Here is a 25,426-nt window from a genome sequence, read left to right as displayed (position 1 = left end):
CTCTATTTCCTCCCCTCCACTCTATTAAACAGTCTCCGCACATACATCCTCCACCTCTGCCCCGTCAAACCTTCAGTGCTTGGCATGCTCATTACTGCATCCCCCCATTCCATCTTGTTTGCCCGTGGAGTCGCCTTTCCTCGTCGGAAAACAGGCAGGTACATCACGCCCTGGATTTTTCTCATGGATATGATGATTTATTATCTCCATCTTTTAGTTTTGTTTCATTTTCGCCCTGCATAACCAGAACTGTATATGGAATAGTCCTGGGGGATACCCGGTGTTTTTGTTTCTTGATGGGAAAATAAACATATACCCATTCCATATAGGATCTGATTGACGCCTTCGTTCTTCACGGAGTTTGCCTGTTTTCTGCCCTTTTTAGACGCTGGGCATAGGCTTGTCGCTTATGGGCTTTGTGCCCATCCATCGTATTCCTGATATCTTGTTATAATCATGTATCATAGTGGGATCGCTGACTCTTTTCTCATTCAACGATTCAATGACATATAGTCATCAACGGAGACCTCTTACACTAGGTTTCTACACTTTGTACATTTGGAGACAATTGGAACGCGAAAGATGGCTCCATAAAAGCAGACAACCACCGAGAGCAAGTTGGACGCAAATGGGTATAGAACGAGGAAGAGGAGGGCCACTCAGAAGAAGAATCCGCCAAAAAGAATGGCCCTCCGAAAAAGGACAAAGATTATCCCCTTAAGAACGGCCTTCCAAAATGAAAAGGACCACCAGTAACATGACCAAGCCGCCCCGGCAAATCAATGCCGGAAGTGTATAAATACAAATTTATGAGAGGAGACTAACAAGGGGCGACCTTTCATACCTACTTTATTTCGGTGATTTAGGAAGTCTCATCTCTACTGTGGTATTTGTTTCTGACGAGCCCGTGCGTGGCTAAGACAGATTCAGAGGAAAGCGTCGAAGCCGAACGAACACACGTATCCACGGGGGTAATGATGTTGTCATTCAACGATGTCTCTCGCAGCGCCTCGTGAAAGTCATTCGTGCTGCTGGGCACAGAGAGCGACCGGGGCGACATACGGATATGCACGAAGGCGGGCATGTCCTCGATATCCATCCGCGGCATGCGAGAGTGTGCTGAGACCATGTCGAAAATGTTGACATCAGCGGATCTGCATTGGCGGCGGTCCTGTTGCTGGGATTGTTGACAGACGCAGGGTTGTGTGCGTGTCAGTGAGCGTAGACGGTTGAGCATGGTAAATTCGAGCTTCAGCTTGACGCTGTAGACAACAGTCTTGAAGCTGACTTGCACATAGTGTAGCTTGTACTCGGTTATTAGGAGGAGGCAGTTCATTATCACGACGAGTACGTTGACCAAGATCAGGTGAATGATGACCTTCCGTCCTTCTTTGCCGCGAGCTTCGAGGACGGGTCCGAGAGCGCGGAGGGCTTCGCGGATGTAGATACCGCAAATCACAAAGTCTTGCAGAGAGAAGCCTGTCACTTGGATGCGGTCATATATTGCGGCTGCGCGGGCGAGGGTGCAATTATTCTCGATGCCGAAGAAGAGGACTGTCATAGGCACGTGTAGGACCAAGGCGTTGGTGATGATCATCCAGAGTACCCAGCGCAGACTTTTTATGTCGGAGACGACAAGGTGGAGTCGGGAGTATAGCACCAGGGCTTGGCCGGTGACCATGGCGTACCAGCCGATGATGAAAGGAATGGACATGGGCAGGTTTGGGGCCACTGAGACGAAGCGAATCATGGCTGGAATGGCATGCAGCAGGATTCCCAAGCCGCAACCTGCATACTCCAGAAGTAGAGGCCGCGGTAGTGCTTGAAGGTGTCAAAGGTCACGATGCCAGTTTCGAGGGCATTATATGCGCCAATCGCGAACATGGACACAACCTGTATGATCCCAATGTTTTGCATCAAGATCGTCCCCACCTCCGGTGGCAGGCTGGTCATGATAGTATCCATGGTGACATGGGCGAGGAGGACATGCGTTCCACGCTGGAGGGATAGGACTGAAGCTCCGCAGAAACAGAGCAAAGGAAGACTGTTGGGAACTGGAAATACGAACGGACCAGGCTAGGGTTTAAAAGAGGCCCGGCGGCAGCTTGATAAAGAGCGGGGAACGGTGTTTAGGGTGCGGTGCATGACTGCGGTCTATGGGTCCAAATGTCCTGGCAGGGATAAGGCTGGGTCCGGTGGAGTGCAACGGCGACTGGAAGCCTCGAGCCATGCCCGAGTCGCATCTTTGGATCTTCGGAGATAGCAGAGGCGCTAATTACAAGTGATGTGACAACGCGACCTGGAGCTGATAGAGGAATAGGGGACGAATAGTCTCGCCAGGATCTTGTTGAGATTTTCAGTGCCATGGCAGAGAGTGCGAATCGGAAGAGATCCATCACAACTTGGTGACAGCAGGGGTCCAGATAGCCAACCAGCAGGACCATGCGAGGCAGTGTCAATGGTCGCGGGTGGAGCGCAACGTGGAAAGCTCTGATCCCACCCCGGTCCTCCTCGTGGCAGATGCCATCTGAGTTTGCGCCCATTGTCCCTAATAGTGCGCTGGGGTACTTTGTTGCGGCACATGGACATATCTGGGGATCCCCAAGGAGAGACTATCGCGATGCTAAGCAGGGATACGATGGGGGCTGGGCATAGCGAACAAAGAAAGTGACCGCAGTTCGCGCACCCGTCGATTCATGGGTGTCAGTGGCGGTTCCGGACGCGAGTCCAGACCTCCACCTAGTCCAGTATGGGTGCCCCCTCGATCAGCAGAGTTCTGGATTCATCGCCTTTCTTTCAGCGATCGTCTGGCCCATGATGTGAGTGGCCGCCATTGCGGCAGGGCTGTGATGGGCGGGTTATGTCGGCATTTGTGGTTGTCCGGGGACGATAGGGGGACTGGGGACGTCAATTATTGGGTAAAGAGGTGATCCTTGCGGAGGGCCTGAAGAGAAATCCCCAATGTATTCTGAGATGCTGCTGGGCAAAGTGTCGTAGTTGTAGCTGTCGGGGAGTAGTGGAGGTGTAGACTGCAAGCGGGTCGATCAGATGGCCCGTGCCGAGCGGTGGCCAAGCTGGAGCTTCCTTCGGTTCCACTTGACTTGCAGCGTGTCACGGTCGTCGGCCCTGCGCAAAACCACCATGGTGTCTTTCTGGCCCTGGAAAGTGAGTATCTCTGTATTTATCTACACAGCCTTTTTACTAACGTCTTAGGGCGACGACAACTCCCCTTCTTCCTTCGAGAAAACCCTGTCGACGCTGTCCACCAAGATCGCCCAAGCGACCACGCGACTGGACCAGCAACGTCAGACAGCCCGCCGCTTCAAAGCCCTTTGGACGCTTTATTCAACCTTTGCATACCTTTTCTACTCCATTGTACTCGCACTCGTGCTAGGATGGGAGAGCTGGGGGTCAAGGAATACGCCGCCATTGCCGGCGGCCCCGTTCTGTACGTGTCCTGTTGACTACGACCCCAGAATGAGATTCAAGCTAAACGGTATCTTTCTGCTAGCATCTACGCCGTACGAACTTTCAGCTCCCGGATGTTTGAATACCGCATCTCTCGCAGCCAGCGCCATCTCGACGATCTCAACAGACAGCGTGACCAGACTATCGAGAAGCTCAAGGTTGCGACCAAGTACGACTCGACCCAGCAACTGCTGGAGAGGTATGGTGGCGAGTTACCAAAGCTCAGCCCAAGCTCCAAGGCTGGTCCGAAGCAGCACACACCCTCGCAGAAGCAGCAGCAACGACCTGTAGCCCGCACAGGGCTCCCTCCTCCGCCAACGGCCAACATTCGCCGTCCTGCTCCTGACCAGCCTCCCGTCGGGCCTGGCAACACTCCTTCGCCTCTTCCCTACCCGCCACATGTACAGCAACAACCCATACCGAATACACCGCATTCTCCGCCTCCCATTCCACAACAGTCCACCGACGAGCCCGGCTTCGCGCCAAACGCCTTCCCGAACTCAGGACAGTATATCGAACAACCACACTGGTATGACCGGCTCCTAGACGTCCTCCTAGGTGAAGACGAGATGCATCCCCGGAACCGCATGGCCATGATCTGTGGCTCGTGCCGCCTGGTCAATGGCCAGGTCCCGCCGGGCATCAAAACCCTCGAGGAGCTGGGCCGCTGGCGGTGTGGCAGCTGTGGGGCATGGAATGGCGAGGAAAGTGAGACAGTCAAGATTCTGTCTAGCTTGAGACAGGCCGATGGGCCGGCGGAGGGTACATGGGAGCCCGTGTCGACCGCGGAAGCTGATCCCCACGCTGGGGAAGTGACTGATGACGGGGTGATGGTTGCTACTGGCGAGGAGGATGAGCAGGACGTTTCGCAGGAATCAGACGAGGTAGAAAATTCCGAAGCCGACGAGCCAGAGGAAGTGGCCAAGGCTGAGCCTGTTCGTCGGTCGAAGCGTGGGAAGGCCAAACAGTAGATCACAGCAAGTCTTGGAGTACATCATTATCATATTCAAGCTGTCCTTACCAATGGCTACGAGCAAATCGAAGAAGCCCTGGTTCCTGTAAATACGAAAAAGGCAAGGGTTTTGTGATCTTATGAACTATTGACAGCTCTATCAACTCGTCACCAGAAGGCAAACATGCCATACCACCCAGTGGCCATTAGAACGACCTCCTCTGCCAGGACTGCGGAAGCTCCCATTCCAATTCCAATCTCACCCAAGGGACGACTTCAGGATCTGCTTTGCAAGCCTCGCGGGCTCGCCAAACGGGGCGCCGCGGACTACTACTGGCCCATGTTGGCTGTCGCAAACCCGCCCACCCGAACAGTAGCCGCGAATAGTCGACCGGAGTGATCTAGAGGTTGGATTTATGATTGATTTGTTGAAGCGATAGGATCCGCATTTTGTTCTGCGAACTTTTCGATGACCAACAGTGCGGTTTTAACTTCAGCCTCATCGGCAGAAGCGCAGCCCTGGATGGACGCGATCTCCTTTTTGTTGATTGTTGCAGAGCAGTGGTAGGTAGCCACGGAGGCTTCCACACGTTTTGTCTTGAATAAAAGTTGGGCTCCAGTCTTTGCTACTAGGTCCTGTGCCCTGTTCCGCGGGTGCTGCAGGTCCACACCGTCCGAGATGATGCGACGCACATATAGAAGCAACCCGAGTCTCTCCACAAAAGCCGTACAATAGCCGAGACAGAAATCACAGCCTGAATCAATGAAAATGGCGCCAAGTGTGCTTTCAACAATATCAGACAGGAATTTGTCTGGCCGAAGACGCGAAAATAACTCCCAGGGATACTTGGATCCATGCTTTAGCTCGTGGAGAATCTCCTCTCGTAGTTCCTTGTGTCTTCCGAGGGATGCATCCCGGGCAGCCTGGATGACTGGCCCGTTGAAGCGTAGATACTTCCATAGATAGATGTCATCGATGCCCATCTCCATGCACAGGAACGCTAGAAGGCCCGCGTTGACTACCGAATGCTTGATCAGGGTCATCTTACCTTCTGCAAACCTCAGATCTCTCTCAGCTAGCACGGATACAACCGCCATGTCAAGCACCGCATCTCCAAGGTACTCAATTCGCTGATAGGACTGGGTGTGTGTATCATGTTCGCATGAGGGATGCGTCAGTGCCTCGGTTAGAAGTGAGGCGTCTTTGAAGGTGTATCCAATCAATTGGCCGATTCGATCTGCGTCAATGAGGTTACTGGCAACCCTTTCTTCTGCCAGTGTACCGACTGCCGGAACAAGTCGTGCAATGTCTATCTCTGGGAGGAACCGGTGCAGACAAGCCTGTGCTTTGCGCAGGCCGCCGTCCATATATGCCGCGCCGATTAGGGCTTCGACGACGTCTGCCAGCACCTTCATTGAGAGCTTGCGCTTAGGTTCGCTCGCCGCCATCGCTGCTTTTCGCGAGATCAATGGGGCATCCCATTTGCGAGGCGTGAACCGGTTCGTCAGGATATATTGATCGAGCCCGGTATCCAAGGCCGCTCGGGCAAGTCGTTTATTTTGAATAAGCGTATCACGGCTTTCAGAAAGGTACCCCTCATGCCAGGTTGGCTGCGAGAAAAACAGCTGACAGCTCACGGTGAATTTCAAGATGGAGTCCCCGAAGAATTCATACAGCTGGTAATTCGTTGATGCCTGTGCGATGGGCGTGGTGATGGCCGTCAAGACATGGCTGATATTCTGGATTCCAACACCCTTAAGGATGGTGTCATTGAGTCTATGTACGACCATGGTGGCTTCGAAACGGTCAAGGATTGCTGATATGAATCGCCCAAACATGGACTTTTTCCATGGCAGTTTGTCCACGACGCAGCCTGCGGCTGGGATGGTGTGCATCTTCGGGGTAGCTTCTTCCTGATCCTCTCCAGCCTGCGCGGGGTTTCGATACTGCAAAAGGTTCCGCCGTTTGGGCAGGCTGTGACATTCAATCTCGAGTGCTTCTGAATGATGCCACATGCGGAACAGGCGTGGCTCACTGTATTTTCCCTTGTCGCGAATGATGCCGACGGGAGAGCAGGATGGATCACTAGCATAGAGATCCACAGCCTTTTCGGTGCCTTCATTCTGCTGAAGCCAGCTTTCTAGTTGCTCGCATGGAATACTGGGAACAAAAAGAGCGACGAAGCCGCTGTCGTCTACCTGGACGCGGGTCGATGGGGCTTGGAGGTACATGGCTGTGATATTTCTCATGTGCTGGATGATCTCTGGCGTCGGCATCGGTGTGACCGGCAGACTTGATCCAAAAGTAACGGTCAGAGTCGTTTTATTTTCCCAAAACAAAGTCAGTGGCTCTGGCATGGGCGTCCACTTAGGCAGGACAATTGACATCAACAGGTCTTGGCTGACGGCGCCGGTACTGTTGTCCAACACTGTAATGCTTGTCTGATGAGGCTCCGGCATTACCCAATCGTGGGCTAGATTAATGTAGGGGTCATATTGCTCCGAACATTCCAATAGAGCTGGCAAGGCCATGTCTTCAGTGAACCTGAGCTCGGGCTTTCGCGTCAAGGGCAAAAGGTTATCGTTGACCAAGCCATACTCCCAAAGTGCCTTGTATGTCTGGAATGCAGCTTCCTTTCGGGCGGCGTTCTCGGTGCGCCACCACGCCTTACCCTGGGTTTGACGAACCGCAGGGTGAACAGAGTTCGGAAGAGTGACCGTGCCTCGGATGAGTCCATTCAGGCCTTCCTCGAAGGTGAACATGGGCCGGCTGTCGACATACTGATTGGTAGGCAGTAACGAGCAGAAGTGGTGCAGGTGTTGCATTGCCTCATCGGCAGACAGGCGAGCACTTATATACTTGTCAGGATCGATGTGTATGGAATCCGTGATGAACGCGTACCTGGTCGAGGCAACGAACAGCCACTCGTCAACGTTCTCCGGCGTTGCCTGGGACTTCCACCCATCTTGTCGCTGCCTCTCATCATCCTGGTAGGCTTCAATCATGGCAACCTCCAGCTCCTGCCACTTGGAGACGACCAGAGACTCGTCATCCGCAGAAAGCATGATGACATAGGTGGATTGCGGGTGACGAGCTCGACCCCGACGTTGGACAAAAGACTTGAGATTCGCGGGTCTGTCGTAGCAGATGACCAAGCGGCAGGCGCTGACATCTAGACCTTCCTCAAGCACATCAGTACCTATGATCAAATTTTTACGACCAGCTTTGAACTCAGAAAGTGTGTCACGCTGCATATCCTGAGTAAGCAGATCACCCAGAAACTCTCTGCGAACAGTGCTATTTGACCATCCAACATAGGACGCACAGCGAAAGCGGCCCTTTGTCGCAGGGTGCAGCGATAAGACCTTTGTCAGCACATTGACTGTCGCTCGTCTTTGGGCAAATATCATGCCAGAGAACTCCGGGTGGTCCATGTTTACAAGAGAGGAGAGTAAAATCTCCAGCTTGGGGGATATGTGAGTGCTCTCCATGGTTCCCTCCGGTAACGACATACCGAGCAGAAGCTCCAGAAGATAGACTCTCTCTGTGCGGTCTAGTCTCGTCATTGCAGTATCCTCCTCTATCGATCGCCGAAGCTGATCAATCGATGCTTCAATAAAATAATCAGTCGCCCAGCCACCAAGTTCCTCGTACATATGATTGCTGCGCTCAAGAAACTTTGCAAGCTGCTGGTTGCAATAGGTCCCACCGGACTTGACAAGATCCTCCGCCTCTAATGCTTTCCCCGGCCTTTGTCGAAGCAATTCGATGTAGGGGTCATCCCGTATGTCGTAGGATTCGATACATCTAACGAGAGAGGGAAGCAGTCGACTGCCAGCGCCGTGCTGTGCCATCTCGCAAGGTGGGTAAGGAATGCACTCAAGATGTGGTCGATGGACATGCTTGAGCAGCTCAGATCTATATATTCGGGGTGTCTTACATACGGCATCCAGATTCGTCTCTATGGCCCTGTGGAATTGGTCAGAGTCATGAGTGGGGTATACTGAGGTCGATTATTCTTACTGTAGCCCCCGTGGGTTCGATCTGACGATAGGGCTTGCTGTGAGTCCCAGAATCCGCGGTACAGCATGCGGCCCGAGCTTGACCCGTGTGGGATGATAGTGGGATTGCATGATCTTGTTGGCCGGATGGCCCTTCATGCAGTGATGGGCTGGTGAGCACGACGGTGTCAGTCCAAGGGACAACCACTGATATGATTCCATCAAGTATACTTACCTTCATCGAATATGAGAAGCGCTAGCTGTGACATTCGGACAAAGCCATGGTTTAATGCGTCCGAAAGAACCGCGTAAGTTGAACAAACAACGCGGACATCCTTCAGGGCATTGTTCCAGATAGCCTGTTCAGTCCATCGGTCGACATTATCACGGCCAGTCAGAACCCGGGTTTTGACGGATGGTATTTGTGAGGCAATGACATCGTGCTGCTGGAGACACAAAGCTACTGTCGGCGCCAGGAACCACACCAGCTACTGTACGTCAGCCAGAACATTATCTTGATCAATCTTTCCCTCTCAAGAATCGTGTGGAAATCCAATATTACCTTGTCTGTGGGGCACCTCTCTAGCTCGGTGATGATACGCAGAATCGATCTAGCTCCCGCGTTAACCGATTAGAGTTGAGAGCACAAGCCATGTGAATCGAGGCATATATACACAAGGGTCTTCCCACTGCCAGTGTCCATCTAGAGAGTAATTATATTAGAATGACGCAAATAAAGCAGGAGAATCGGCGAACTTGCCGCGACAATAATATTTTGCTTCAGGCTGGCTTCCAGCATCTCTAGTTGGTAGCCGCGGGGTCTGTACCCCGCGGCATCACTCACAACGGGGCCAGAAGAGACCGGTGGAGCGGCATCATTGTTATCACCCATGACATTCATTTTTCCTGGGAATGAAATGAAAGGAAAGGGCGCGAAGCCCACGGGGGGTGGAGGAGCTTGGGGGGTCTGAAAGAGATTAGGCGCCGGACAAGTGAGGCAGCCACTATGGTTGGAACAGGTGGGGGAGCCTATCAGGGCTTATCGCTACGGCGGGCGGCAGCACCCGCAGCGGCAATCAGCGGCCTTCGCACAACACGACAGCAAACAGCCAACAGCCAACCGCCGTTTGAGTATTTTCCGAGACAGTAGCTTTGGTCGGGAATTTATACTCAACCTTAAATGTCGAGTCATGTAGCATATTCTGGGCTCCTATTCTAGTGGATTTACTGATTGTTTCCTCTTTCTCATCTCGACAGAGACACTCCCTTGCACCTGTATATCACATCTCCGACTACAGGTGTACTTGAGAGCCTGTAGCAAAGAGCAATTGCACTCTACCAAAAAGGTAAAAGTGTAGCGTCAGAGTGAGGGTTCAGTGGTGAGAGAAGTTTTCACCCTCGTGGTGTAATGTACGCTTCCGCTTCTGGAAACCGGCCCTGGACATTGAGGTCCGGGGCATTCATGAGCCGGTGGAGAGAGACACCACTCTCGATTGGGCCGGTCTAATTCGGTAATTTCGCTATATACCATACATTGGGAGTACCTTTGGATCAATGGATTCCGGAAAACCTTCTAACTCCACAGACCGAATTATTCATCATGATCTCTTGTAGACTAGCAGGGGAACATTACCTTTGCAAGGACGGCCGAGTTGGTAGTATGCACCGCACGAGCCTCGCTTTGGTGACTGCATCGATCGATTGTTTCCACGCGAAAATTAGCTTGAAAGGCCCAAGGCTTCGAGAAAAAGCAAGAGAAAGGGAAATATACAGCTATTAATTTAGACTCAATTTAATATATAACACACCGTATCTACACAGCTCCTGCGAGTGTATGATCACTTCACTAATATACATGTCGGGTGGCCTACCCTGGTGAGCCTTGCCCTTAAAAGGGATCGACCTGCAGCGGTAGCATCTGTCTCAGGGACCTGTAAGCCACGCCATAAATAATAATAATTAAATTAGGAATTTCGAATATTATATCCTTTCGTTGGGCATCACTTGCCCGTCGTGTTCACCACCTTCTCGTGAGGCCGATCCACTCTCATAATGCAGACTAATATTGGTAGTCTTCATTATACCGTCCTCGGTTGGAAGAATACTTTCTTCGCTGTCTTGGCGATCTAAAATGCTCATGCCTGGTGTCGTGTGCCTTGATCGAGCTGATTGCTTAGTTGGATTGGAAAATGATTGTAGCTCGAATGATTTGGTGGCCTTGCCGGTTTGAACCCCGGATGATGACATGTGGGTGTTAAAGATGTTCTGGAAGATCATCACAAGCAAAGGCCGGGTTGGGGGGATGCATCCCACAATGAGAACTACCCATTTCTCAGTTCTAGAGAGCATGATTAGCAAGAGTGTTTGTTGTTGCAATATGTATTCCGGGGTACTGACTCGTGCCATGCGATTAGTTGCGCGATATAGTCTGTTAGATATGGTCAGTGCCCAATCAGAATGATTATGGATCAAGATGACTTACACGTAACGTCTTGCGTTTCGGAAAGTACACGCAAGTACTTCGGAATTCTATCAGTCAATCATGTCCGTCAAGATGCCAAGCAGGCCATGGGAGGAGGCGTTGGTACCGTAGTCTTAACAATAGAACAAACACACGCTCTGTAAAAGCAATTAGCGAGAGGATGGTCCAAGCAAGATAGGCATTCATACATGATGCCCAAGCCCATCAGGACACAAAGGCCAATCTTCACGCGAATATTGATCCGCACGTTCCAGAAGAAGACCACGGGGTATAGAGCTAGGATAAGATCACAAATTGCTGACCAGCCTGAAAGAGACCAATATCTTCTTAGTGATATACTCATATAGAGGGTCTTGTGCTAGCACTCACTTCCTTGAAAGTACGCGGTGTTTTGATTTCGGAGTCGCCCATCACACGATCCCGGCAGCCTGTCATCCCAGAGCTTCTGGCGCGGTGAACACTGAGTCATGATCATACCGATTGTGACACAGTTAATGAGGACGTTGCTGACGCCCACAGTCCATAAGAATATGAGACGACCCCGATGTTCTGGTCCATGAATTTGGTGGAGAAATGCCACAATAGCTAACTTTCCCGTGCCAATCGCGAAGATTCCCAAGATTTGGTCAAACCAGCTCCATTTGACGGCGGCAATGATCTGATCCGCCGTGAGTTGAACTTGGTGCGCACCGATGCCATAGCCGATAGCTATAGTAAGAAGTATCGCGCTTGCGAAGGCAAAAACCTGTCGCGTATTGTGGTTAGCGGTTTGAATTTGTTCCAAGACGGGCCCATAATTAAATGTATGCCTAGCGAGCGGATGATGCCATACAAAAGTCAGTAAGGACAGATACAGGTCTAACCGTATATGGCGAGTAATCCTCCACGCCGTGTATATTCGCGCCAACATTAAGATCGTTGCAATTGCAGCTTCGAGCCAGCTCACAACCAGCAGCGTCATGCCGTACCCCGATGAGGCTGCATGGGTCACCATTCTCGCTGACTTTCGCGGACGGGCTCACTACGGCAAGACGTGAAAGGGAAGTGAGAGAGAGGAAGAGCATGCAAGATTGATGAAGTGGTCATGCAGGGGGAGAATCAGGTGGCTATTAAATGATCACACTTGAGAGTTTCGAAGGACCCTTTTTGCTTCTAGACTTTGGTCGGAGCCGCCCCGTTTACCCCCTCTCGCCAGAATCAACCCGCGTGCTACCGGCGACGAAGAGATCGAGGCCCGGCTTCATATCTCTTAGCCGATCCCCTCCCCATTTTAAGGTTTTGGTCTAAGGGAAACTCTCAAGGATACTACTACGCGCCCCTAATGCAGGTGCATGTCCGGTAGTCGAGGGTGCTCCCTTTGCTAAGGAGCGATCGCCGACCAGTAGGGGTCTGCCGTGGTAGGACCACGCACCAGCCAGAGCGCGTGGCCAGATCCAATTCCAACAGAGTCCCGGCCAGCAGGCCAAAGATTGCATCACCGAAGCTTTCCCCAAGGTTTGGTACGTGGGGCGTTTGTGGCCGGGCCACGCTCGACGCAAAAGTCTGTGGCCCCCTACCTGACCGCCAGTTCTTACCGCCCATCCCGCTTTCCCATATTTGAGATTTGAGTGGTGCAACACGCTCGCACACAAGTAGACTAGCCGTGATTTAGATTCTTAGGATTTTAGCATTTTAGAGGGTGACTCAAATGCATGCCTCGTCAGGTTCAAGTTATTGTTGAATCTAATGGGTCGTATGAATTTATTTCGAGTTTTTTTTTTTTTAGGACGGCAGAATATAACTGGCAGAACAGGGCTGGCCAGGGAAGGTCATAGACTTTTGCGGCGCCCCTGGAATATCCGACTGGGTCACGTGGATCACATAAGGGGTTCTGACGAATCAATGTCGTCCCAAATGTATACATACTTTGTACGCCCCGTATGCGGGTATGTACACGAGTCTAGCGTGGGTGATGAGAGCGTAGTGAGAGCGAAGGAAACATGGCCCTGGGCATTTCTGGTCGCGGAACGTGGAGGAGCGCGGCACGCAATTAAAGCCCCGCCGCGCTAGCTATCAGAGAACCCTGCGCTTAGACCTGGCCCGGACCCTGGAACCAACCCTCAGAGGGTCAGGGTCGAACCTCAATAACCCCCACCCTACCCTCCGAGGTTGGACTACCCAAAAGGACCCGTAGCGACCCGCATATACCACGCATTACCTATTGAGGATAGACTATACTATATTAGGTCTAATAACTAAGCTAGTAGACACCTTATAATAGCAAAAAAGTCCCGTTTCTAGCCAAGATCTGTCACGCGAGGACCCTGAGGGTTACCCGAGGGTCTGGGCCAGGTCTACCTGAGCGGACACCTGAGGCGCTGGTGGGATTGTGTTGATGAATACGGTCAGATTGAGTTACCCGCTAGCAATCAAGAAGTCGCCAATGATGCCCCTAGCCTTTAATACGGTGCGTCGACCACCTTCCCTATATAGTTAGTCCACTGGTGAGTGCACCAGATCACCCAACCCGAACCATTACTCCGCAAGATATCTGAAGATGGCGAAGATTGGAGTGGAGACTACCTGTCCCTGGCCATTTGCACCAATGAACGGTCTCTCGGGTGTTTATCTACCCCCACGAGGCGCGCTTAGTATCAGCAAAGTCCCTTTTGCGGGTGCGGACCCTGGTATAGGCTTTTGTCCCGAGTGGATCAGGGTCCTCCTAATCCACTTCGGAAACGTGGCGATTATATCCGATAACAAATCAGGACCCCTAAGCTCATTGCTGGGCCCCCGGTCAAGGGCCACAGGTGATCCCGAACCTGTATGACATTAGAGAACGAACTAAGACGTCCCACTGCTGACTCTCCATGCTATCAGTCTCCCAGTTACCCAAGTAACAGTTTGCAACTTTTTTTTTTTCAGAGGAAGCGAAAGCTACGCTCCTTCTGAATCAACAGACAATGATGCTCCTCAGCGGCTCGATGTGATTGTAGTCGGGACGGGATTGAACGGCCTTGCCCCAGCCATCGCCCTGGCCGGGAAGAACCCCACCGTTACTATCTATGAACGAGCCAACACTAGCCGAGGTAGATAGATAGCTAAAATTTCCAACTTCCTCCAAACTCCACCAGACTCTAGCTCAAGCTCGGCCTTTGCCGGTGGGTAGCAAAACAAGTCAACGAAGCAGAAAGTATGCTTATGCGCCGCTGGAAAAACGGTAAAATCATGGGTCAGATAAGACTTGATGCCAGGTTCCGCGAGCTGTTTGATGCGCCCTACTGAGTCATTCATCAGGCTCATTTCCACGAAGCCTTGCATGAGCTAGCGGTGGATCGTGGTGTGACGGTATGAGGAAGGAGTTCGAGGAATGGGATACACTGTATGTGGCAATCATGAGTCTTTCTGGGTGTCAGATGATGCCGATGATGTTCAGATTGTTGATGGTTATCGGGATAATTGACCGGATCCTCAATTCGATTATGGATCGCTGGATTTCCAGGAAGCTAATCCATCTCGGAGATGCGGCGCATGCAATGCTCTCTTATGTGCCGCAAGGTTAGAGCATATGTAGTTTGTTTCATTATGATGGTCTAACTCTTTGGGACACTAATCCTATTTAATTTCCATGCAGGAGTCTGCTGCAGCTGGTAGACGATCGCTGATGACGAACTTAGCGTTTACCGTCTGCGCGCTTTCATATTACAAATTATGAGAATTCCCTCGGTAATATATCCCCACACTGCGTGTTTTCACATGTCTCCCTTACATTCAGGCCAAACTGTATTCATTGTTTCATCATGATACATGACGAATAATCGATCATATGTAAATTCAGTATAAATTCCACATCCACTTGCGCGAAAGAGCACAATGCCGCTCCCATCTTTCAGAGCGAGGCTCTAGTAAACATACCTGAAGTTCAAGTTCTCCTGATCTGTCTTATCCTCGAAAGCGTGAACAAGGTTCGGGTCAGCGGCAGAAATGTCAGCGGCGGCGAGGAGCTCATCTTTACGCTTGTTCTGCCGCTTCAAATGGAAGCGAAGGTAAATCACTGCCACGGTCATGCAGGCATAGCAAGCAAGATGTACACTCCAGGCGATATGATAACGGGGCGCATCCCAGTCGAGGAATACTTGTGGGCCTGCACATGGAGGTTAGCATCGCAAGAGCGTAAGACCCGTGGTTGAGGCGTACCAATCGCATTCCCGGCAGCCCAGGAAACAAATGTTGCGGCAACGACGGTCGCCTTCTTGGTCTGACCGGCGATATTTCGAGAGACCATCGACAAGGCGAGTGTTTGAGCCGACCAGAAAGACAAGGTAATATAGTAACTTATCAACAGACCGACCTTGGTCGCCAAGGTAGTATTCTTGACGGTCATCAAGACGATAGTGCCAACATAGGATCTGTCTCGAAATTAGCAAACCAGGACCAGCGGGGTAGCAGGCATATAGCCTATGGCCACACATTGGTGGCAGAAATACTCACGGAATAACGAAACCCAGCATAACCAACAGATTCTGGTTGTACTTTTTGACCAGCCATGCCGATGTGAGCAGAATCACAATGATATAGGAGCCCAGTACCATAGCTAACAATTGGCTTTGTAGCGTTGTAAACTTGAAGCTCTTCATGATAATACCAGCAAAGGCACCCAGACCACTAGTGGGCAAGGTAGTGAACATCTGGATACTGCAGTAGCACCACGTCTGAGGGTCACGGAAGGCCTCCCACACTTGGTAGGATCGGAACTTTCTATTCTGAATACCAGTTTGGTTGGAACGCAATCGCTCGATCATCAGGTGCTTGTCATCCTCGCTGAAGCACTTGGCGCGCATCGGCGAATCGGGCATCCACCACATGACGAACAGGCCCCACAGCACAGACAGACAGCCGTAGGACAAGAACAGTGCCTGCCAGGACTTGAGGACCTTATCGCTGCCAATTAGCGTGAAGCAATAAGCGAGCAATCCGCCGACGATCTGTTGGGCGCCGTTCATCATGTACCAGTAGGTCACGGTCGCGGCCTGCTCTTCGCGCTTGTACCACATAGAGGATAGCAACACAAAGGTGGGCTGACAGCAGGCTTCGAAGATTCCCAGCAGGGTGCGGACAGCCACCAGGCCCGCGAAATTGTGGCAGGCAGCGTGGAGCGCCAGAGTCGTCCCCCATAGACAAATGTTGATACCAAGGTACTTGGCGATAGGGACGCGCTGGATGATCCAATTCGTCGGATACTCAACGATCAGAACCGCGATATAGATACAGGTGGTGAGCCAAGAGTACTATGCTTGCATTAGAGAGTTATTGTATGCCGCCTCTGAAGCGAGCGCTAACCTTTTGTCCATCCTCGAGATGCGCATCGGTCTTGATGCCCATGATTGACGAGAAACTCATCGTGCCCTTATCAAGGGCCTGCAGGAAGTAGGTCAAGATCATAATCACCAGGACACGACGGTCGATCATGCGCTTGAGTCGCTTGTTGTCGGCCTCGCTTATGTCAAACCGCCCACGGCTGGCATACATTTGGACCTGCGAACCATCCCCTGTTAACGTTATGTCAACATTATGCCGGTGTCCTTCCTACTTACTTCCTTGTCCACTCGCGACAGATCCATGTCCTCCTTCTTCAGGTCATCCTCCGGCGAAAGAACCCGCTCGACGTGGGAGATATCCTGGTCAGTTTGATATTTCCCCATCTCGGCGGCAGGCTGCTGAGTGGTCTCCTGCTCAATCCCCAGCTGGGATGAGGCCTGGTTATGAGCCATTCGGGGTGAGTCAAATCCTAGGAGTCACGATAACACCACTTGGGACACAAGGAGACAGGAACCACCCGGGCGACCTGGCTGGGCTTATAACCAACCCCCCGAATGCGAGTCACACGGGAGCGCATAAATCTAACGCGACAGCCTTCTTTCTCCCCAGCTGAACGGGGCGCGCCAAGAACTACCATGAGCCCGGCGGCACCTGGGAAATCAGCCATCTCGTCCCTGTCGTGCCATGCCCTTGTCATTTTCTGCCTTTTTGTGTCCTATCAGGTCCGACCGGATCACTGGAATGAACGGTTAAAACCGAGCGCCCAATGACAAGGGTGCAGCTTGTTTTCCTACGGGCTTCTTGGCGGGCGGAGTCTCCTCGCGAACCTGCTGAACGGCTTGTGTCTCCCCGACGCAACGTCGAGAGTCCGGGGAAGTAATCGCCCGAATGAAGAGTCCCGGACCGCTCCGCGCTATCATTTTGGCGAGACCCCCATCAGTGGGCCTCGCTTAACCCAGGTTGCTGCTGCTGGTTGGCCCGACTTCGGCCTGCGATAGCCCGACTGCTTCTTGGCTCCGCGCGGGGGTTCGTGGGGATTCGTGGATCGAGGGGCAGCTGAGTTCTTCCGCAAATCACCCATGGGGGAGCCCTCGCGCCGGTACTTATTGGGTGCGGAGGAAGCTGGCCAGGGGAGATCTGAACATTTCCAATTCTTGGCTGCCAGCGGCTGCACGAAAACACCAGCCGCGCGTTGAACCCAGTGGAATCAGCGCCTTGCCCTGTAGCTCCCCCTTGACAAGCACTCCTCGCCAAGCACTCTGTCGCGACCTTCTGTCTCCGTCTCACAATGGCTGCCACCCGCCCCCCCGCCCCTGCTGTCCACCAGTCGGTCAACCTCCTCATTGATAACCTCGTCAATATCAAAGACGAGACCGGCAGGTTCCTCCTGCACCTTTCCGACGGTCGCATCATCGATACCAAGTCCTGGCATGGCTGGGAGTGGACCCACGGCATTGGCCTGTACGGCGTGTGGAAATACTATGAATTAACTGGCGATGAGCGCCTGCTGACGATCATTGAGGAGTGGTTTGCCGCACGATTCGCTGAGGGTGGTACCACCAAGAATATCAACACGATGGCTGTGTTCCTGACCCTCGCTTATGTCTACGAGAAGACCCGCAATGTCACATATCTGCCCTGGTTGGACGCGTGGGCCGAATGGGCGATGCACGAATTGCCGCGCACTCGCTACGGCGGTATGCAGCACATCACATACAACTCCGAGAACTACCAGCAACTCTGGGACGATACCCTCATGATGACCGTGATGCCTCTCGCCAAGATCGGCAAGCTGCTGAACCGCCCCGGGTACATCGCCGAGGCCAAGAAGCAGTTCCTCACACACATCAAGTATCTATTTGACACGAAGACCGGTCTATTCTTCCACGGATGGACTTTCGAGGATGGAGGTCACAACTTTGCCGACGCGCGCTGGGCGCGGGGCAACAGTTGGGTGACCATCGTGATCCCCGAAATCATTGAGCTGCTGGACCTGGAATCGACCGACCCGATCCGGCTACACCTGATCGACACCCTAGAAGCCCAGTGCGCGGCACTCCAGCGTGTTCAATCGGAGTCGGGCGCCTGGCACACCCTCCTGGACCATCCCGATTCGTACCTCGAGGCGTCGGCCACCGCCGGATTCGCCTATGGTATCCTCAAGGCGGTGCGCAAGCGTTATATTAGCGCCGCGTACCGACCCGTCGCGGAGAAGGCCATTACCTCCGTCCTGAAAGATGTGGATCCGCAGGGCGAGCTCCTCAATACCAGCTTCGGGACTGGCATGGGCGATTGCCTTCAGTTCTATAAGGACATTCCCTTGACGTCGATGCCATATGGCCAGGCGATGGCCATCATGGCCCTTGGCGAGTACCTCCGGACCTACCTATAGGTGATTGGTCCTGTTACGCGATCATGCATTATGTAGATCGATGGTGTCAATAGCAATAGACTTATACATCTCAATGAATTGTGTGTCCAGCAATTACCGGTTGGCATGAAAACGTGCGTTAATCAACGTTACTAACGGATGTTATCTTTATCGCCCCGCTCGCCTGCCCCCGCGGGGCATCGGCGGTCTCCGTCTGCGGGGCTGCCTTAACGAATGGTGGGGGAGATTGGCCATTTCGCATGTTGTGCAATTTAATAGCCTCGGTTTCCCCAGTGTCAAGACCAGACAAGAACGACAGGGCTTGTTCTGACTTCGCTATCCGATCTCACACTACCCACTCTTCGCTCCGTCTAGCCCGCCGCAATCCCACAGTGCAACGGTGTTACCCAGCATGCTGTATACGCACGCCACCATTATCACCGTGGATGGCTCCCGCCGTATCATTGATGACGGGGCCATTCGCGTCGATGGCGATACCATCGCTGATATTGGCAAAACTACGGTGCTTCAGGAGAGATACGCGGAGGATGAGGAGCACGACCTCTCCGGTCGCATCATCATCCCCGGGTTGATCTCCACCCATATGCATACCGCGCAGACCCTGCTGCGAGGGACCGCTGATGACCTCGAGCTGGTGTCGTGGCTGTGCGAGCGTATCTGGGTGCTGCAGGGCAACCTCACCGAGGCAGATGGGTATGCGGCGGCGCGTCTGAGCATCGGGGAGATGTTGAAGTCGGGCACGACCTGTTTCCTGGAGAGCATGGTGAGTATGAACCGACTTTATGCATTCGGCTGGGTCTAATGTGGGTAGTTTGCCGACCGTTATGGCTTCGATGGGCTGGCTCGTGCTGTCGCAGAATCCGGTATTCGTGGCTGTCTGGGCAAGATTGTCATGGACATTGCCAAGTATGCCAAAGATGATGCCTGGGCCATGCATCCCGGCTTGGTTGAGAACCGCGAAACCTCTCTCTTGGGTACTGTGAGGATGTGGGAGAAGTGGAATGGCGCCGCCAATGATCGTATCCGCGTGTGGTTCGGCGCCAGAACCCCTGGCGGGTGAGTGTCGACCGCACTATGGCCGGAGTGCTCAGCAAAACGGGTCAGATACTAACCGATGGTAGTGTCTCCGATGCCCTGTATAAAGAAATGACGGCTGTCTCCCGCCATAAGCGAATCCCAATCACCATGCACTGTGCCGAAGTCAAAGCTGACCGCGATTTCTTCGCCTCGGTCTCGCACACACCCATGTCGTATTGCGACTCGGTCGGCCTGTTGGGTCCCTCCACGGTTCTCGTGCACATGGTCCACCTTGACGATTCGGACATCAAGACTCTTGCTGCGTCAGGAACTCATGTCGCACACTGTCCGACTTCCAACGCCAAGCTTGCCTCGGGTATTTGCCGAGTGCCCGATCTCCAGCAGGCGGGCGTTAACATCGGGCTGGGCACCGACGGTGCTCCATGCAACAACACCTGCGATCTCTTGCAGGAGATGAAGCTGGCAGCGATTATTCACAAAAGTATTTCGTACGATCCTACCGCTGTGCCTGCCGAGTCCGTTCTTGAAATGGCCACTATCAATGGAGCTAAGGCCCTTGGGCTGGATGATCGCATTGGTAGTCTGGAAGTTGGAAAGAAGGCGGATTTTGTTGCCATCGATGTTCGTGGGCTCCACAACCAACCGTGGCACAACCCAGTTAGCGCAGTGGTGTATACTGCCACCGGTCGCGACGTCGACGTGGTTGTTGTCGATGGCGAAGTACTCGTCCAGAATGGTGAGCTTATGACGATGGATGAGAAAGAGATCGTCGAAGAGGCGAAGAACCGCAGCCGCGAGGTGGTTGAGCGTGCTGGTCTGTCCAGCAAGGTGAAAGGCCGCTGGCCCATCGAATAGAGGGAGCATGCCTACGGTCCTTCGACTTCCACGCGGAGAAATACGTCCGTGAGTGTTGACTTGTGAATTTCCTGAGGAGCCATTGGCGAGCACATAGCCGTTCCTTCCTGTATTATTAGCTTTTTCTAACATCGCAATGGCATGATACCCTCTTCGTTTCTTTTCATTTACTCATCCCCTATAACCTAACCTACCTTTGCTACAACCAGAGCAGCATCGGGGTTGAGTGGGGCTTGACTGGTTTGTTGGGATACAATTCGCAAACACAGTGGCTTTAGAAGAGCTTCTAGTTCGTCGACTTGATCTACTCACAGCCACTTGAAGATTGATGTTCTTTCACTCCACCATAATGCAATTTGCTCTATAGTCAGGAGTGCGTACCGCAGAGAGCCTTGTGCACAGACCACCCAATCTGGTAACATGCCTTGACATCATCGGCGGGGTGGAACCCTTCAAAAAGGGTATCTCTACAGATTCAGAGTTCTCCCAAATATCATTCATCCACATGATGTCGCCATATCTCAGGCGACAGAAAAGGATGCGATCTCTCCCAACCTGTCGAGGGTCTCAGCAATGCCGGATGATGTCACACCCGCAGTAAACAAGAGCCCTATCACAAACGACCATTTGGACGCGAATAGAAACACCCTTGTTCTGCCTGAAGCTCCCTGCAGGACAACGAACAAATCAAATAGCTGCAAATAAATTAACTGTCGCATGTCCTTCGCGGCGCAGAGTTGACTGGAGATTGTTAGCGCCGATCTTTCCACGGATGACGTGCCGGCTTAGCGCCACCGCAGACAACCCCTGTCATCTGGATTCTAAACGCGACTCGGTGCTTGGCGTACGTGGACCTCGATGATGAGGGGTCTGATGCAATCAGGATTCTGTTGAAGTCGTTGGGTTATTTAAGCTCGTGGGGTCCTGGAGGAAAGATGTATGTTTAGATACCGAAGTCCAACCTTACGCTTATTGTTGAATAATTGAAAATATAATCCTCCAACAACTCAACTGTTCCAACCGCCAAAATGTTCCATCGTCGCCAACGCCCAACGACCACGACCACCCGGGAGAGCAAGCCATCCTTCATGACGCGGTTGAAGGGCCGTAACGCCCGAACCAAGACCATCAAGACTAAGACCACAACCACCCGCCACGGTCCTGCTACCACTACTCACCACGCTCCTGCTCCCACTACTCGTCACGCACCTGTTGCACCGCGCACCACAAAGCGTCGCTGGGGTGTCTCCAGGTCGCACCACCATCACCAGCGCAAGGTGACCATGGGTGATAAAGTTTCTGGGGCTATGCTGAAGCTAAAGGGAAGTTTGACACGTCGTCCTGGTCTCAAGGTATGTGCTCGACAGTTGACCCGTCATCATAAGACCCTAGCTGACGGTTGTAACTAGGCTGCTGGCACTCGACGCATGCACGGCACCGACGGTCGCGGAAGCCGCATGCACCACGCCTACTAGGCAATCACCACATGTACGATATGAATGATGAGCTATGAGATATCCTATTCTGTTCCACCTGCTTCTGTATATATCAATCTTTGAATCTGAATTTGAGTGCGGTTCAATCGATGTCAGACTTCGACTAAATCTTATAAGCCTGTACGTAAAGTTCTGTCCAGGAAACAAGAGCTTTGCCGAGGGCCTCGCGATTTGGCCGATCGTGGGTGGTAAATGCATTGCAGCTTCCCTAGGAAAGATTGAGAACTGTTTGCGGGAGCAGGCCATCTGTGTGACTACAAACCCTCTGCTAGCTCAGTCGATCCACATACGATACCAAGATGTTGAAAACGGTATTGTAGTTGTGGGTACGAAAGATAGTCGCGACAGAAGCATCATTTTTCTTCAAGTGATGACCTCCTTGGGTAGTACACCTGTGCGAACACTTATTCAGTACCATTTGAACCCACTGCGCTCCTAGCTCCCTGGCGCCAAAGGAGTTCCCTTTCAGTCCGAGTAGTGCATATGGCCTAGAGTATTGATCTCTTCTGTTTCGTCTGATTCCTTGCCAGAAATCTTTGATTTTATCAGAGCCACGAATGATTATTCCTTATGATAAACGCCCTCTTGGATGGACTGGTTCATCAAAATCAGAGATATACCAAGAATTATCAAAATGATCGTTCGTGGCTATGATGGAATCAGAAGATTTCGAGCTAAAAATGAGACGAAACAGAAGATTCAACACTCTAGATCATATGATTATAGATCATGTTGGCATCGATCCTGGGTCCGTCGTATCAGAGTAACTTTTTTGTTTTCGGCCAAACAGCTTTGATGTGGAGATACAGCGGTCGTGGTCAACGACAGAGCCATGCATAGCATTTTGGATCTACTCATCATGAAGGCCTGGACTTTTCGGTAGGCACCATGGGTCAAGTCCCCGATCCAGCAAGATGTACTTTTCAACTTTCGTTTCACAAATCGCCGTATAGACTCGTAGAAGGAACCGAAAACGGCTGTCTCGCAGGAGTGATGGAAAGATGCGGATGTTTGTGGGCGGGAACACCGGCCCCTACCACCGTGGGTGTCCATTCTGTCCATCAATGTGAATGGAGCGCAATGCGGGACTCTACATCACGACGCAAACAAGCATATCGAACGATTGCGTAGGTGAAGGCCCCAAGAAGTACCCCTGGCCCCGCAACAGGCGGTTTCCCCCAAGCTACGGCCTAAGGCACCACATGGATTCTGGGCGGGCCCATGCTGAGTCAGCCGTCGTGCCTGAGGCCCGAAGCACTTCAAAAAGGGGAGCTTGTCCGGGTTGTCGTCAGCCAAGAAAGACGGACCCGGCGGTTCGTAGTCCAGTCGGTCCCACGTACAAGCTCTCCCGCCCCTGGTATATATGCATCCCACGGCATTACTATGTCCTTTCGCATGGCAATCATTTTGGTTGCCGGCATCCTTGGGGATCTCCTGTCAGCGTCACCCTTCACGCCGTCACCATCTGCATCCTTCGACCGGTCGGCCATTGTCGATCTCGGATACTCCCGCTACCAAGGCTTCGCACTAAGCAATGGGGTCGATGAGTACTTGGGCATAAGATACGCCAAGCCACCATTGAACGAGCTACGATTCCGAGGACCAGAAGAGCCGGAACAGACAGAAGAGGTCTTAGACGCGACCGCGGTAAGCGCTCAGCGCTAATGATGCGATATGCGAAAGTCTCTGGAACAGCAAACTAACATGCAGCAGTTCGGACCTGTCTGCGTCGGTGTGGGCCAGAGGACTAGCGATTCATTGGGAGAAGATTGCTTGTTCGTCAACCTTTGGCGGCCATCCAATGCGACTACCGACTCCCATCTCCCGGTGTGGGTGTTCATCCAGGGGGAGGGTATGCGGACAACGCCAATTTCAACTTTAACGGGAGCGAAGTGGTGAAGCAATCCGGACATGACATTATCTTCGTCAACTTCAACTATCGTGTTGGAGCCCTCGGATTCCTTGCGAGCGAGGATGTTCGTCGAGATGGGGACCTTAATGTGGGTTTGCTGGACCAGCGCAAGGTGCTCACTTGGGTGCAGAAGCACATCCGCGAATTCGGTGGTGACCCTAACCATGTGGTGATTCACGGTGACTCGGCTGGAGCTGGCTCGGTCGCTCACCATCTCACAGCATACGACGGCCGAGATATGAACCTGTTCGTCGGCGCGGTGGCCGAATCCCCCTTCTGGCCCACGCAGCGCACGGTCGCGGAGACCGAGTTCCAGTACCAGCGGTTTGCGCAGGATGTTGGTTGCGGCGATGCGGACAACATCCTTGCCTGTCTGCGCTCGGTCGATATCACGACTATTATGAAGTATGACGTCGATAAGCCTTTCCCCGGTGGAAGTGACTCGCCGGCTCCATTGTGGTATTTCCTCCCCGTGGTGGACGGAATCCTGATCACCGATCGCCTGTATAGCTTGTTTGGGAACGGCAAGTTCATCCGGGTGCCTCTGATTGTTACCGATGATACCAACGAGGGCACGCCTTTTGGATATAACGCCAGCAGCCCCGCGGAGGTTGCACAGTTCATGAAGAACAATTATCCGGGTCTCAGTGATGAGGAGCTAGCTGAGATCAACCAGGCGTATCCCCTCACCGATCCTCTTCCCCACCACGCTCCCTACTTCCCATCCGCCGCCCAGGCATACGGCGAGTCGACTTTCACCTGCCCTGGAAATCATATGGCCGCCATGATGACTCGATATTTCTCCTCCTATCGGGTGTGGAACTATCGGTTCAATGTGCGGGACCCGACGGAGATCGCACGCGGTATGGGAGTGCCTCATGTATTTGAGTTGCCGGCGGTTTTCGGGTTGGGAGATACCAATCAAGCATCCGAATCCTTCGCCAGCGTCAACGCCAAGATCGTACCTGTTACGATGAACTACTATCTCAGCTTCGTCAAGGCCCTGGACCCGAATGTGTATAAGTACGCGGATGCGCCCGTGTGGAAAACATGGGGCATTGGGTATGGACAACGCTTAAAGATCCAGACGGGCTCAACAGAAATGGAACCTGTGCCTCCGGAGCAAATGGACCGATGTATTATGTGGAGGAAACTTTCCCGGTCCATGGAGCATTGATGATGATCTTATATTCTCGAGGTTTGACTGTTTTTTACACAAAGCGTTGGTTTGTATAACATTGTGGCACCTTTTTCTAGGCTCTCGAGTGGGCGTTTAATCGGGCATCTTCTGTCTTACTGCATATATTACCGTCTCGACGCGAGCCGAGTCCTCGTTCTCTTCAGCCATAGTTGACCAGCCTACTCATCTCCCGCCAAATTGGCATTCCGCCTCGGCACCTTTCTCCCTGACTGCTCTTCCGGCCCATCCCGCGCGTACTTCCGCTTTGTCCCTCCGCCGGCAAGTGAGGGGTAAACACGCCGCCACTGACGGCTGATTAACGCATTTCTTGAAATCTGGGGTAGCTCCACG

General features: G+C 52.6%; 9 protein-coding genes across 9 annotated transcripts; 5 read left to right on the top strand and 4 right to left on the bottom strand.

Annotated features, from left to right (window-relative positions):
• Nucleotides 1–862: 862 nt before the first annotated feature.
• N7482_009085 (uncharacterized protein) lies at nucleotides 863–1,965 on the bottom strand (the record flags this gene model as incomplete). Its single annotated transcript, XM_056691209.1, has 2 exons — nucleotides 863–1,752; nucleotides 1,797–1,965. The coding sequence occupies 2 exons, from the start codon at nucleotides 1,963–1,965 to the stop codon at nucleotides 863–865; spliced, it is 1,059 nt and encodes a 352-aa protein (XP_056538915.1).
• A 1,176-nt stretch (nucleotides 1,966–3,141) lies between these two features.
• Nucleotides 3,142–4,439, top strand: N7482_009084 (uncharacterized protein; the record flags this gene model as incomplete). The annotated part of the gene is made up of 3 exons (XM_056691208.1): nucleotides 3,142–3,165; nucleotides 3,214–3,448; nucleotides 3,490–4,439. The coding sequence occupies 3 exons, from the start codon at nucleotides 3,142–3,144 to the stop codon at nucleotides 4,437–4,439; spliced, it is 1,209 nt and encodes a 402-aa protein (XP_056538914.1).
• Nucleotides 4,440–4,834: 395 nt separating this feature from the next.
• N7482_009083 (putative RNA helicase/RNAse III) lies at nucleotides 4,835–9,323 on the bottom strand (the record flags this gene model as incomplete). The annotated part of the gene is made up of 6 exons (XM_056691207.1): nucleotides 4,835–8,390; nucleotides 8,445–8,592; nucleotides 8,658–8,910; nucleotides 8,985–9,033; nucleotides 9,097–9,125; nucleotides 9,267–9,323. 6 exons carry the CDS (start codon nucleotides 9,321–9,323, stop codon nucleotides 4,835–4,837), a joined length of 4,092 nt encoding a protein of 1,363 aa, XP_056538913.1.
• Nucleotides 9,324–10,402: 1,079 nt separating this feature from the next.
• N7482_009082 (uncharacterized protein) lies at nucleotides 10,403–11,898 on the bottom strand (the record flags this gene model as incomplete). Its single annotated transcript, XM_056691206.1, has 7 exons — nucleotides 10,403–10,760; nucleotides 10,820–10,850; nucleotides 10,905–10,951; nucleotides 11,039–11,041; nucleotides 11,093–11,180; nucleotides 11,274–11,649; nucleotides 11,851–11,898. 7 exons carry the CDS (start codon nucleotides 11,896–11,898, stop codon nucleotides 10,403–10,405), a joined length of 951 nt encoding a protein of 316 aa, XP_056538912.1.
• A 2,887-nt stretch (nucleotides 11,899–14,785) lies between these two features.
• N7482_009081 (uncharacterized protein) lies at nucleotides 14,786–16,654 on the bottom strand (the record flags this gene model as incomplete). Its single annotated transcript, XM_056691205.1, has 5 exons — nucleotides 14,786–15,027; nucleotides 15,081–15,292; nucleotides 15,375–16,171; nucleotides 16,224–16,418; nucleotides 16,478–16,654. The coding sequence occupies 5 exons, from the start codon at nucleotides 16,652–16,654 to the stop codon at nucleotides 14,786–14,788; spliced, it is 1,623 nt and encodes a 540-aa protein (XP_056538911.1).
• Nucleotides 16,655–17,490: 836 nt separating this feature from the next.
• N7482_009080 (glycoside hydrolase family 88/105 protein) lies at nucleotides 17,491–18,594 on the top strand (the record flags this gene model as incomplete). Its single annotated transcript, XM_056691204.1, has 1 exon — nucleotides 17,491–18,594. One exon carries the CDS (start codon nucleotides 17,491–17,493, stop codon nucleotides 18,592–18,594), a length of 1,104 nt encoding a protein of 367 aa, XP_056538910.1.
• A 391-nt stretch (nucleotides 18,595–18,985) lies between these two features.
• N7482_009079 (amidohydrolase) lies at nucleotides 18,986–20,487 on the top strand (the record flags this gene model as incomplete). The annotated part of the gene is made up of 3 exons (XM_056691203.1): nucleotides 18,986–19,357; nucleotides 19,406–19,650; nucleotides 19,716–20,487. 3 exons carry the CDS (start codon nucleotides 18,986–18,988, stop codon nucleotides 20,485–20,487), a joined length of 1,389 nt encoding a protein of 462 aa, XP_056538909.1.
• A 1,028-nt stretch (nucleotides 20,488–21,515) lies between these two features.
• N7482_009078 (uncharacterized protein) lies at nucleotides 21,516–21,962 on the top strand (the record flags this gene model as incomplete). The annotated part of the gene is made up of 2 exons (XM_056691202.1): nucleotides 21,516–21,839; nucleotides 21,897–21,962. 2 exons carry the CDS (start codon nucleotides 21,516–21,518, stop codon nucleotides 21,960–21,962), a joined length of 390 nt encoding a protein of 129 aa, XP_056538908.1.
• Nucleotides 21,963–23,378: 1,416 nt separating this feature from the next.
• N7482_009077 (putative carboxylesterase) lies at nucleotides 23,379–25,072 on the top strand (the record flags this gene model as incomplete). The annotated part of the gene is made up of 3 exons (XM_056691201.1): nucleotides 23,379–23,630; nucleotides 23,697–23,835; nucleotides 23,877–25,072. The coding sequence occupies 3 exons, from the start codon at nucleotides 23,379–23,381 to the stop codon at nucleotides 25,070–25,072; spliced, it is 1,587 nt and encodes a 528-aa protein (XP_056538907.1).
• Nucleotides 25,073–25,426: the final 354 nt, after the last annotated feature.

This window comes from Penicillium canariense (assembly GCF_028826845.1).
Source record: "Penicillium canariense strain IBT 26290 chromosome Unknown utg000007l_segment0_segment0, whole genome shotgun sequence".
NCBI classification, from domain to species: Eukaryota; Fungi; Ascomycota; class Eurotiomycetes; order Eurotiales; family Aspergillaceae; genus Penicillium; species Penicillium canariense.
Note: the sequence above shows the minus strand (reverse complement) of the source record. Positions and strands in the feature narration are given on the sequence as shown.